The sequence below is a fragment of the Glycine max genome, chromosome 14 (assembly GCF_000004515.6).
Source record: "Glycine max cultivar Williams 82 chromosome 14, Glycine_max_v4.0, whole genome shotgun sequence".
In the NCBI taxonomy this organism is placed as follows: Eukaryota; Viridiplantae; Streptophyta; class Magnoliopsida; order Fabales; family Fabaceae; genus Glycine; species Glycine max.
In genome coordinates this window covers 34,968,808-34,982,065 of record NC_038250.2, presented here as the reverse complement: position 1 = coordinate 34,982,065, position 13,258 = coordinate 34,968,808, and the positions used below count along the sequence as shown (strand labels likewise).

The window sequence follows — 13,258 nt, the reverse complement described above, 5'->3', positions numbered from 1 at the left end:
TCGCAATTGAAACCTAGTTCGAGAAGAAGTGATAGTAAACACAACCTCCTTGTGTCAAACGACAATGTTTGGCACTACTAGGAACCCTAATATTCTTTTTGTTTCATTTTAATAAAATTATAATTTAATTAAAATATAATGTCACATGTCAACAAACATGTCGTCAGCTTGCATGTGCATTTATTCCGATGTGGCACCACACGTCACATACCTAAGTGCCCAATTAACGACCACGTAAGTAGATAACGGATTCGGACTAACGGCAGGGACCTCAGACAAAATTTTTGAAATATTTGGGACCTGATTCGAAGAAAAAATTTATTAAGAATCAAATGTCAAAAACTGATATATATCAGGACAAAAATATATTTAAATCAAATTTAAAATGTGATGGAGAGATAAGAAATGTAGATAGCCTTTGTGCCGAATATAGTAATCAAATTACATGAAAAGTAAAAAGTGCAATATTAATCTCAATTTATTATATTAAATACATGCTTAAAAAAATCAACGATCCTACAATATAAAATTAATAAACTGGTCTACGAAACTGTTTGTCTCTCTCACAAAATTGAGCCCTCCATATTTAATTTAAAAGCAATATGCATGTGGGTTTTATTTATGTTTCTTTTTTTTTTTTACCTTTCAATATCTAATATCCTATACTTTTTTTAATTTGATAATTGAAATATGTAATATAAAACACAGATCTTACAATAAATAAAAATAAAAGGAACGATTAATTCCATTAATACAAATTGGTTTAATTTTAGGTTAACAAGATTACTTCTCTAATCTATGTCAAAAAAAAGAAAGATTGCATCTCTAGTCTATGTAAAAAAACAAGGATTGCTTCTCTAATTTCTTTTATAACTTTAATTACTTAACATGCTGATAACATTAATTTTCATTACTGTAGATTATGAATTGATTTTAAAATTATGCTACTAATTTAATTGCTATTAAATTAGAAGTATTTTAAAAATAGCTCGTGCATCTCCCAGGTAACCCTACTCGTAGGTTATTTAAGCCTGACATACTTAATATAAATTTAGCACCCCTTTTCTTTAGAGTCTATTCTCTCTTCTTTTTTTGTTCAATGCCTACAAATGCTTAAGATGACCAGCGAATGTCCCAACATTGATAATTCAGATATGAATTTTTTTTTTTATTAAAAAAGGGCAATTAAAACAGATAGATCACGAGTTATCCAAAACACAAGGCCAACCTATGATCATCCTTCAACATCTACTTCTAGAAGCACTACACATGATGCCTCGATATACCTATGCGGGTATTATTCTACGTGTGTCTCGATATACTTTCATTACCTCACGTTAGATATATACACTTATATTTTAGCAAATTCACCAAAATATAAGGACGCAGTTTAAAATTTCACGTCGATTCGTGTGTGACTATATACATTGAAATGTAAAGGAAAGCACTATCTTCTACTTCTGGTGGCTGCTGCTTTGCATTGGAAATGCTGTCGCTTTACCCTGGACATACCACTATCACTGACACTTCCTTCACCCATAGTATCGTGAACGTCAGAAAATTCTGACATTTGCGTTCGCAAGGGAACAAGGTAACAATCATCCTTGGTATTTCGCGTCCGCTGCTCGTGGCGTTTCACATTTTCTGATATCTGATGGAAGGTTTTGTTTATCTTTGCAATGCCCCTTTCAACAGGCTCCACCACATGTGAAACTGTAAACTTCATGTCATCAACAATCTGAAACATAAAAGACGGCGGATAACAGCCACAGTAAGACAGATATGAGAAGATTTAAAGGTTGAACTGGATAAGTGTTCACATCTCACAATTTCACCGCTTCCAACAACCACATCACGAACACTCTGGGTAAATTTCATAGGATTTTTTTCTCTCTGATTATTATGTGCTCCCAGCCACGTTCTTGTTGAGCGCTGACTGTCTTGAACTTCCTCAGGGTCCAGAGGCGATCCTAGCGATGCATAGTCGTCCATCACTGCTACGTTACGAATACATCTCTCTCCCATTTTGTAAGGTTCTGCTGGGAAGACATAAAGGTGCACAACAGCAGCCACAGCCATCTGTTCACAAATTTTAAGATGAGAAACCACATCAAAAAACTCACAAGTCTTCCCAAAACTTCAAAATGATTTGTTTCCAGTGAAATACACTCAAGAATTTATAGTTTAAACATACTCCTCCGTCTCTAAGTATAAGACCCTTTCAACTAATTCACACCCCTTAAAAAAAGTAGTTAATTTAATTAATCACATTGAATTTGTCAATTATTTGTACACTCATTTCAAAATTGTCATTTTCTTATCTCTCTATTCACTTGATTGTTTTTCATTAACGTTTGGAGAGAGAATAATCAAATAAGGGTATGTAGGAAAAATTAATTAATACATCTAAAAATTAGAAAATGATCTTATAAAAAAAGACAAATAAATTTCTGAAAAGGGTCTTATAATTAAGGATGGAGGGAGAATAAGCTATCATATTAAAAGGAAGAAACCTGACTTAACATACCACTTTACATACAACAGATAACCAGTCTAGCCTTGAGTAAGTAACCAGAATGAGCCTGTCGCAGTTGTAAAGCAAACTAGCAAAGCAGTATCTGATCGCAAAAGAAGCTCTAGAAAATAGAAACCTACTAATATTTGAGGTTCATGAATGTTCATTTCATGTACTACTGAAATCCTTCTAGAAAATAGTTTTACATCTATGCACGTGCCTGATACCGGACATTCAGGACCAGGGACGCAGGGACATAAATCTATAAAACATCTAAACCAGCGCATCCTTTAAAGCCTTAATTACCCTACCATGGATCAATGCTCACACACAAGTGTTTTGCTGGCTTCCAGAAAGGAGAGCTTGCTGAAGTAATGCAAAATTTGATCGGAAACAAAAAGCTGGTTATAGTGATCACCTGTAAATAAAATTACAGATGAAGGAGTGCTAGGAACACACTGTCTAACACTCCTTCAAACAGTCTCTCTTGGTTAAAATTTTATTGAAAATTAAAAAATTAGGAGAAATCATTAAATATGATATGAGACCCACAAAATTGTCATTTCCAATAAATTTTAAGCAATAAAAGGTGTGTTTGGAGGAGCATGTCAGAGAGTGTGTTTTTAGCATTTCTCATTACAGATGATATATATATATTCCTTATTCAGATCAGTATTGTTAAAAAAACAGCAATGGTGCTGCCATGGCAGTTTTGGAGCCTCTTTGCCACTGGCAATCTGCCATACCATGTTTAATGGCACTGTCCGCCATTTCCGATATAGTGCCCGCCATTGATGTTGTGTTCATGGCGTGTGTGGTGGCTATGGCAGAAGGTTTGTTAAATTCTATTTTCTGTTTTTTCCTTAGCTGTTCCTTTTTAAAATTCTATTTCCTTTTGCTTGTTTTCTTCCCATTCTTCTCTGCTTCTACTCACTTCTTTTCCTCCTTTTTTAATAATGTTTTTTTCTTTGCTTCTCTCGATCTATTATTCTGTTTTTTAATTACAAATATTTATGTTTTCATTTATCAAAAATATTATTTTGCTTTTAAAATTTTACTTCTTTTTTTTATTTTGATTAAAAAACTATTATTATTTTTATCTTGTTAACTATGTTGTTTTATAGTTCATGTGTGTGGTTAATCTCAGATTAGAATGAAAGATCAAGATTAAAATATTTTAAATTTAAATTAAAACATCATTTAACTATCTCTATAAGATTTACCAAACAAAAAATCAAATATCTTAAGATTTAATTTCTTACGTCCTAAAATATTTCAAACCTATCAAACCATAACCACCACTGCCATGACCGCTTCCGCCACAACTGTCATGGCTGCCACTGCAACCACCACCATGATGGTCAACCACTACCACCGCCACCATGATTGTTGTTGCTGTTACCACCACCACCACCACCACCACCATGATTGCCGTCATGATCCCGTGGTGGCGGCAGCAACAGCAGCGATGATCATGTTGGTGGCAACAACAATAGTCAAGGCAACAATTACAGCAGAAGTGACAACAATGGTGATGGGTGTCGTGGCGATCTTGATGTAAATTAAATTTTTAGGATATTTGATTTTTTGTTGGTTAAATTAGTTTATTGGTCCTCTAATTTATTTTTTAAGTTCGATTTGATCCTCTAATTTTTTTGAGATTAAATTTTATCTTTCTGTCTAAATTGGACCAATGGTATTTAGAAACACTTTGTGAATACTTAAAACCACTTAGTGATGGTTTTAAACAGCCACAAAACATACATTTAGATGGTAGAACCAAATTTAGATAGTAGGACCACTCAAATTAATTTAGACAATGGGACCAAATTGAACTCGAAAAGAAATAGAGGACCAAATCAAACGAAATAAATAAATTAGAGGACCAAAAAACTAATTTAATAAATCTTATAGAGATTTTATGGTTAAATGAGTTTTTAATTTGAATTTAAATGTATATATATATATATATATATATATATATATATATATATATATATATATATATATATATATATTTGTTCGCCCTGATTTCCATAGGCTGCCACTCCATCCGCCATATGTATATGGTGGATTTTTGGCTTACCGCTATAAGCCACCATCCACTATTTATGTTAACAGTTTATAGTTCATTCATTTATTTCAATTATTACCATTTGTATCAATTCTGGATAACAGTTTCTAGAGGGATAGCAGGATGGCTGCTATACACAAATGCTCAAAGATAAAAAGAATATCTAAAACCAAAGACATTCATAATTATTAATCAAAAGTCATCATTTAAAACACAATGAAAAAGAGGAAGAAGACCGCATTAAATATAAAAAAAGAATAGACTCAACAGAGAGGGTATGTGAATAACACAGATGAAAAAATGAGCAGAGATGGACTGCAAGTGAGAGGGCATGCGAGTGTGAACAACAAAGCACAACACAATTGAATAGAGACCAGCATGAACAGAGACAGGGTGTGATGAAAGAGAGGACAAGAACAGAGACCCGTGGGTGAAAAGTGGCTGGAAAATGCAAGGCTTAGCCAGAAATGAGATCAGCTAAGTGTGAATAATCAAGCAAGTGTATCAAACTCTAAAATGTTTCTAATGCCCAAAATGGAGGTGAAAGCACAAAAATGTAAATGAAAGGGTTGAAAAACTCAAAATGGGGAGAAAGATGGATTTTAATCCCTCTTCAGCATCACAGTGGCCCGTGTGACAGGTGCAATGCACAGGACCCTGTAGCCACCTTATATCAAACTTTAAGCAGAAGAAACAACAACAATAATAATAATAATGTGTTTATGTGCATCCATATACAATACAGATATAGATCAATCTACAAACCAAGAAAAACAAATATCCATACCTGTGACACAGGCCTATGGTTTTCATGTATAGATTACAAATGATAATGAAATAAATGAATAAAGGTTAGACTCATTCATAAAACAAAAAAAAAAATAATGATTAGAATATATCAGTACACCTTAAAATCTAAATATCTAAATATTTACTAATTTAATAATGCTGTAACAGACAAGATAATATAAATTATGACCACCACAAGTAGCTTACCTCTATACAGATGATGTAGTCTTGAATACGTGCTTTCAACTCCTGAGCCAATGATCCCCTAAAAGCTCCCATATAAAAAAGAAATGCAACAGCCACACTTTGCCACCATGTCAGGAAGACAATTGACTTAAAAGTTAGAAACTTTGCCAATGGTTTGATTGGTTTCAACTTATCTTTAATAACAGCATAGAACTGTACAAGGCAATATAGGGCCCATGTCTGACTAAAGTTAAGAACTAGTGCCAAGTAAGGATACCTGCAAGCAGCCAAGCACAACAGTGAATTAGATTACAAAGGGACAAAAACTTACTGCTACCCAACCCTGCACCCCTCCCCACAAAAGGGTAAAAGGTATACCTATCTATCTATCTATAGATAGATAGATAGATAGAGAGAGAGAGAGAGAGAGAGAGAGAGAAGGTATATATATATATATATATATAGATAGATAGAGAGAGAGAGAGAGAGAGAGAGAGAGAGAGAAGGGAGGAGGGGTGAGGGGGGAGAGGAGGGATCAAATTAACTTTGACAACTATTACACAATTCTATAACTTTCAACTGGATAATATTTTCTTAAAACTCACCATTGGATTGAAAGTTTTTTTCCACATAGATCACATATTCAAAATTTCATATTAATCCAAAATCATTTGTTATCTCATTCATATAAATTAAAATCGATGCAATATAAATATTTCAAAATATACTAAAATATAGATCATTTGATTACCTTCTTGTTCAATTATGACAAAATTTGATACAACAATTTTTGTAATATGTAGATATAGTTCAATAGTTAGATCAATAAAAATCATATTGTATGTCAAGTTATAAAAATAGTGTAATAGTTATCAAAATTACATCAGTGTCATTTGATCTCTCCTCATATATATATATATATATATATATATATATATATATTACATGCCTTATGCAATATTTTACATTTTATATAGAAGGTTCATGAGTGATTTTATATCTTACATGCCTTCCTCATGCAATATTTAGATTTCCTTGATCTTGAAGACACAACTATGGTAGCATCAACTCCTAACCACGGTCATAGAGGCTTTTTATTATACCATGTCAATAACCAATTCTCCATAAATCTTAAACAGATAGGAGGAGATACAAGAATGATTTTTATCTCTCTAATAGTACACATGTAAACAATATCAAGACACATGACAATATAATCTTACCCATATTTCCATTCAAACTTCCCCTCTCCATAAACCCCAAAAGATTCAAGAATTATTGCCACTATTGCACAAATCATCTTCAGTATCATCTGGAATGAAGATTTCAGTGAGCAACAAGAGAGGCATTTACTTCACATAGAAACTGCTAGTAGGAGAATAGGGGGAGGTGTGTATAATTACTCAATTTAAATCATACATACATATTGTACAATGCCAATTTTCACAGATTGATAGAACTCAGGGCCTAGATTCCAATCCTCCAAGAAGAGATTTAAGGGAAATGGATGCTCTACAACTCCATATGCATATGCTTCTTTCAGAAGAGGAATAATGGATTCTGTTCGGCTCATGCTTTCCATAAATTGAATTGTTTTCTCCTCACCACCTATAAGAAAAAAAAAATGTTGTAATTAAGTGCATTACAATTTCACAAAATTCAACCTCCAAATAAATTTGAGATGCATCACATTCTGTTCTTACAGTCATGAGTATACATTCAGGTCTCACAGATTTCAAATTTTTTTATGAAGCTTCAAATTTGAGGGAGGGAGGAAAAGAGGAAAGCTCTATTAAAAGATCTCAACTTTACACACACACACACAAACAGTTGGTACAGTTAATGAAAATGATATGGGTATACAATCCATTTGACATACCTAAGCAAGCTATCAAATATCTCTCAAAGCAGTATAATGCAAAAGCTTCATAGCATTCTCGGATAATTTCACTGTTAAATGCTGCATCAGAATTCAATACTGACAAAAACTGCAACATACAAACATCAGAACTTAAGAATGCATTATTACATTCTATTTTAGAAAAGAAACATAAAATAAAAAGACTAAGAACTGGATTATCAATTATGTACAGCTAGCAGAAATGCTAGTATTAATGCTTGATGTAACTCAGTGCTGACGATCCTTGTGCAAAAATAAGCCAATATTTTCTGAAATTTGTATTACTGGTTTGAGAACATGATTTGGGAGTATAGTATGAATAAAAAGGAAGCAGTTGTTCATTTAAGTATCGATCAATCAATCAATCAATCATTAGATACCATAGACCATTCTTTGATGATAAAACTTCCTAAAAATAACTAAGTCCCCCAACTTCCACAAGGGCCGGAAGAGTGGAATTGAGTTGCATCTCTCTGGGACAGGGCATTGTTCAATTCTTGAATAAACTCTATGGGGAAAGGCCATACTGTTTTGCTCCCAGCCTGAAGGGAGTTGGGATCTTGGAGTTGGCTGTGCTCACCCATGGCATGAGTCCATGGCCACCCAAAAGATCCAAGCGATCAAGTTAAAAGTACAGCATTTTAGTTTTAAAGTCAAAGAAACTGATGCATAAAGTCTTACACCTCCACAACTAAATAGTTCTTTATGCAAAAAGCAAAGAAAATTGATCGTGAAGCTGAAAAACAAAACTCACTAAACATTTGCTACAAAGTATTTTCCAACCTACTTCCATGAGCTAGCAATTATGTTTATCCAATAACGAAAAATTGGAAATAGTGGCAAGATGAAAAATATTTAGACTGCATAAAATAAAGTAAAAATAAAAAACAAAAAAACATGGATGTTCATTTATAAGCATAAATGTCATAAATCCATGTAAGAAAAAAGTAATATTAAGAGAACCGATAGTAATAGACAATTTACTTGGTGTCTCTTACCGATTCCAATGCATAAACAGGAACCATTAAAATGAGACCAATCAAAAACTTCTGTTCCTGTAAAAGTATAATTGAAAAAATAAAAAAGATTTAGCTATATGCAATATTATGAAAGGAAAGGGCAATTAAACACTGAGGTGAAACAGCAAGTCAGTCAAAAGGGAAAACAGGATGCACCTCAGGTTGATTATAGGCGGCTAAATGCTCGAATACTAAATACATGGAGAGAACAAGAGCAACAAGCACAAATATACTTGCACTGAAGACTGTAAAACTCACAGTTCCCGTGGAATCCAGACCTAAGTTTTGGTGCCACATATTCTCTGCTCTGCCAGTAGACTCAATTGGGATAAAAAGAAATACGGAAGAACACAGAATCCCCACCAAACCCATTCAATAACTGGTTGTCACAAATGGTGTTCCATTCATCACTTCCATGATACCCTACTACTACTAGTGTGTTCGGTATTGTTGTAGAGACGTGGTTTTTAAATGCCGCATTGGAAGCAAATAACTTCAATTTCCACGTTTTTACATAGAATTGATGTGATTTCTCTTATGGAAACTGGTCTGTCAAGTGTCTATGCTTCCCCATAAAGCTCTTATTTTACCTAAGTTTCCCTCTTTCTGTCTTGGTATAACACCAATCCTCAAATTTAATACTCAAATGTAGAACTAACACACTGCACCAACAATTGACAACAGTTCTTGCTTTTTACTCAAATGGAAAATCCAGAACAAGATAGCACAAGAATCCTGCATTGACAATCATATTAATTAATGATTAACCAAAATTAAAACAAAAAATAAAAATCTCTAATATGTGCTTCAAGGCAAGTACTGGCAGTTCATTTCAATTACTAAGTGTATACAGTTATAATCTTTAGCAAAGGTAAACTAAACTACCAGAAACATAAAACCTTCGATTTTACAACATTAGTTTGAAAAATAATGATATTAATAATAAAAAGAAAAAAAAAAGCGAAAGGAGAAAACCCTAGTCTTCGGAAAAGAAATACAGTGGGTGAGGAAACAAAGCACTCACAGCTTTGGAAACAGAAGAACGATAACGATGCCACCCAAAAACCAGCGAAAGAAAATTGAGAAGAGAGTTCAAACCTGTTTCTTTCTCTCGACTCTTTATTCTTCTATTTATTTTTTTATTTACCGGGAAAATGGTGATGGGTGCTTTTTACCAGAACAGAACGGAGTGTGCCTTCGCACTTGGAACTTGGAAAACGAAAATGGCTGAACTCGACAAATAAAATAAAAATATTATTTGGATTGAACTTGGGCGAAGGTAACGAAATCTCGATGAAATATTTTATGGATTAAATTAAATTGATTTGGAAGTTTCCGGTCTTTTAAGGTTTAATGTCATTTTTTTAATGTTTGTTTATAAAGTTTTAGGTTAAACTATACGTTTCGTGCACCTAATTTTTCTAATCCATGAATTTAATTCCCTCCCAAAAATTTCTCAATTTTTGTTCAACAATTAAATTTGTTGCGTTGACTACTATTTCTAACATTGACTTGATGACATGACAATGTAGTTACTCATTAGCTACGCATTAAGTAATGTTAATAACTTAATTAGGCAATTTAAAAAAATGTGAAGAAAAACTAAATTAAACCCTAAAATTATCCAATTTTGTTGATGGAGATCATTGGGGATGTGCATCTCACACAAGGTTAGAGGGGAGCAACACATGAGGGTTCAATTTACTGTTTCAGGTAAGATTCCTGACAATGGTGGGGAATATTTGGGTCGTAGGAAAAGTTGGAAAATATGATCCGGGATTTGTGTTTTTAAATTGCTTTTAGTCCTCAATTAGGATATTTTATAAGTGTAAAATGTGGGTACTTGTTGGATGCTAGTTGAATATTTGTATGCATGTGGGGTATATTGTTCTATCGTGATGGTATTTGGGTTTAGATTTCATTTTTTACACCTGCCATGGATGGTATATTACAAGTTAGCCATGGAAGTTTAAATAATTTCAAGAAATAGTTCCTATAATGGTAGATTTGAGGAAAAATTGAAATAATCAAATTTTGGGTTGAATTTGGTTGGTGTATATTTATTGCTTTTTATGTTTCATTATTTATTGGCATTTATATCGTGTACTGCATATATTCATTAGTTATATCTTGCATTATTTATTCCAGTCCAATTGAATTGGTTATTATAAGGGTGAGTATACACCACTATGGAATGTTCATTTATGAGCCTTGTACTATGTATGTGGAGGGTAGATTGCATGAAATTGATTAGGATTTTGATTTGGATAAGTTATCATATATTGAGTTTACAAATGAGGCAAAGAGGTTGGGGTTCAAACATTGTAAAGGGTTTGAAGCAATTAAAATATATGGGGAGCATTTTACTAATGTTCCACTACTTGATGAAGAGCGACCAAAAGGGAGGGGGAAAATTTCAAGTTATCTGATGTTGAAGTTGTTAGTATTGCTAATGTTGACGTGAGGTTGTGAAAGAAGATGATGTACAGGTTGGTTAGGGTACTACTAATGGTAGTGATAAAGGGACTGATGATGATAGTGATAAGGGTATTGATGATTATAGTGATAAGGGGATTGAGGATTGTTTTGCTAATGGTTGTGATAAGGGGACTACTAATGTTAATGATAAGGGTAAGGCTAAGGTTACTGCTAAGGTTAATTATAAGGGTACTATTAAGGGTATTGGTCAGGGTACTGGTGAGGTGGTTGATGGTGAAGATAGTGAATATGATGCTTATGAGGCTAAAGAAGAAAGTGACAGTGAATACACATCATTGGATGACAGTGACTACGAAGAAGATTGGGACTAGACTTCTCTATTAGATCCATAAACCTTTGCTCCAAATCATCCCCCTCCTCCATCAATGATGAAGATGAATATAAAAAAACAAGGGATATTGATGCACTCTATTCTAGTAATGAAGAACCAGCAACAACAGATGATTTTGAAGATAAGGATGGTGAAATCGATGAATTGGACACACCACCAGGCAGTGAGGATGAAGGGATTTCTAAGGTCAAATTCCTAAAGTTTTGACAACCTAATGATGATGCTAAGATATCTTTTTGAGCCTAGGCTAATATTCAATACCAAGAAAGAAAATACTTATGCAGTAAAATCCTTTGCAATGATGCAGAAGAAAAATTTGAAGATTAAGCAAAATGACAAGAAAATAGTTGTTGTAAGATGTGACCCAGGGTGTCCATTTAGGCTAACGGCTAGTAAGTCAAACCAGAAGACTTCTTGGCAGGTTGTAACCTTCAAGAATGAACACACCTATCATAGGATTGCCAGAAACATACAGGCTAAAATTGAATGGTTGAGTAATAAGTTCGTGGGACTTTTAAAACTTACGCTAGACATGAAGACAAAAGCTCTTATTGCTTATGTACGGGACACATGGGGTAGCAAGATGAGTCTAGACCAAACTTACAAAGCTATGTGCAAGGCAATTAAAAAGCTACAATGTGCATCAAAAAATCAATACATTCACCTAAGAAATTATGGTGATGAGTTGTTAAGGAAAAGCAAAAACAACATTGTAGTAATCAAGTCTGACTTGATTGACATGGGACCTGTGTTTGAGAGAATATATATTTGTCTTGAGGCTTGCAAGGCTACATTTGTCACTACTTGTAGACCTTTAATTGGATTAAATGGATGCTTTTTAAAAGAAGATTTTGGTGGTCATCTTTTGACAGCTATTGGGAAGGATGCAAACAATCAAATGACTCCTGTGGCATATGCAGTAGTGGAGGCTAAAACTATTTATTCATGGCCTTGGTTTATTCATTTCTTGCCGTCGAACCACCACATAGAGAGGAACACTTTAATCAGAGCAAAATCCTTAGAATCCACCTCAAGGATTTGGTGGAGAACAAACTTCCAATCCTTTCTTTCGTAGTTTCTCTGAGGTAATCTTGACTTATATGCATTTCTCCCAGTTAGTTTGAGCTTCTCTTAGTGTCTCTTGTGTTTTGGGTACCGCAATAGACTATTTTTACACTCCATTTGAAAAACCCTTGAAAATAAGACATTGTAAAAGTTATCTTTTTATAAAATTGGTGTTATTTTCATGACTTTCATTGAACCCTGGTCACACTGTGATCAAAATTTCAAAATGACATCTCTTTGTAGTTGAACCCAAAACACCCCTTAACCCCTTTTGTTTTGACAAGGGTAATTGACCTCGAATGTTATTATTAGCCTTGTTTTTGAAATCTATACTAAATTCTCTTCAATTTGGTATGTAGAATTCTGCGTTTGGACTGACAAACATGAACGAGAGAGGTTTCTAAGCGACACAAAGAGAAACTGACTGCGAGCTCAAGATAGGTGATGGGAGTTTATTTTGGTTTACCACTTTGACACCATAGGTTGGGTCAGGGAACCCAACTATAGTGATGTGTTTTTGTTCCTGTTGCATGTTGGCTTTCAAGAAAAATTGTATTTTTGACTAATGGGAGTTTAATTGTTATTGATGATTGGAATTGTGATTGATCCCATTATTGTATGAGACTTGTGTTGTCTGAAGACCTGGGGAGTGTGAATCTCAAGCATAAAAAATTATATGTGTGTATGTGTCTATATATATATGGAATGTGATTACTGATGACGTTAACATAGAGATGAGATGATGTTGATGTTTATTATAATTGATTGAGGATTTGTAGTTTAATATTTTTCTATTCTTCTTAGCTCAATTGACATCTCTTTGACCCTTATTTTTTCACCTTAACTCAGTTTTGGTCTAAGGCAAATGATTGGTCTTAAT

General features: G+C 33.7%; 1 protein-coding gene across 4 annotated transcripts; it reads right to left on the bottom strand.

Annotated features, from left to right (window-relative positions):
- Positions 1 to 1,147: 1,147 nt before the first annotated feature.
- On the bottom strand, positions 1,148 to 9,791 carry LOC100803156 (protein LAZ1 homolog 1). Of its 4 annotated transcripts, none has more exons than XM_006596212.3 (9): positions 9,508 to 9,791; positions 8,640 to 9,218; positions 8,463 to 8,519; positions 7,444 to 7,552; positions 6,988 to 7,172; positions 6,788 to 6,876; positions 5,586 to 5,841; positions 1,821 to 2,079; positions 1,148 to 1,738 (listed from the first exon to the last, which is right to left on the bottom strand). In XM_006596212.3, the coding sequence occupies exons 2-9, from the start codon at positions 8,853 to 8,855 to the stop codon at positions 1,731 to 1,733; spliced, it is 1,179 nt and encodes a 392-aa protein (XP_006596275.1). In that variant the 5' UTR covers positions 8,856 to 9,218; positions 9,508 to 9,791; the 3' UTR covers positions 1,148 to 1,730. The 4 variants fall into 4 exon arrangements, with proteins under 4 accessions (XP_006596275.1, XP_040864924.1, XP_003544743.1 ...); XM_041008990.1 differs by having other exon boundaries at positions 1,828 to 2,079; positions 8,742 to 9,218; positions 9,582 to 9,788; XM_003544695.5 differs by having other exon boundaries at positions 1,828 to 2,079; positions 9,508 to 9,787.
- Positions 9,792 to 13,258: the final 3,467 nt, after the last annotated feature.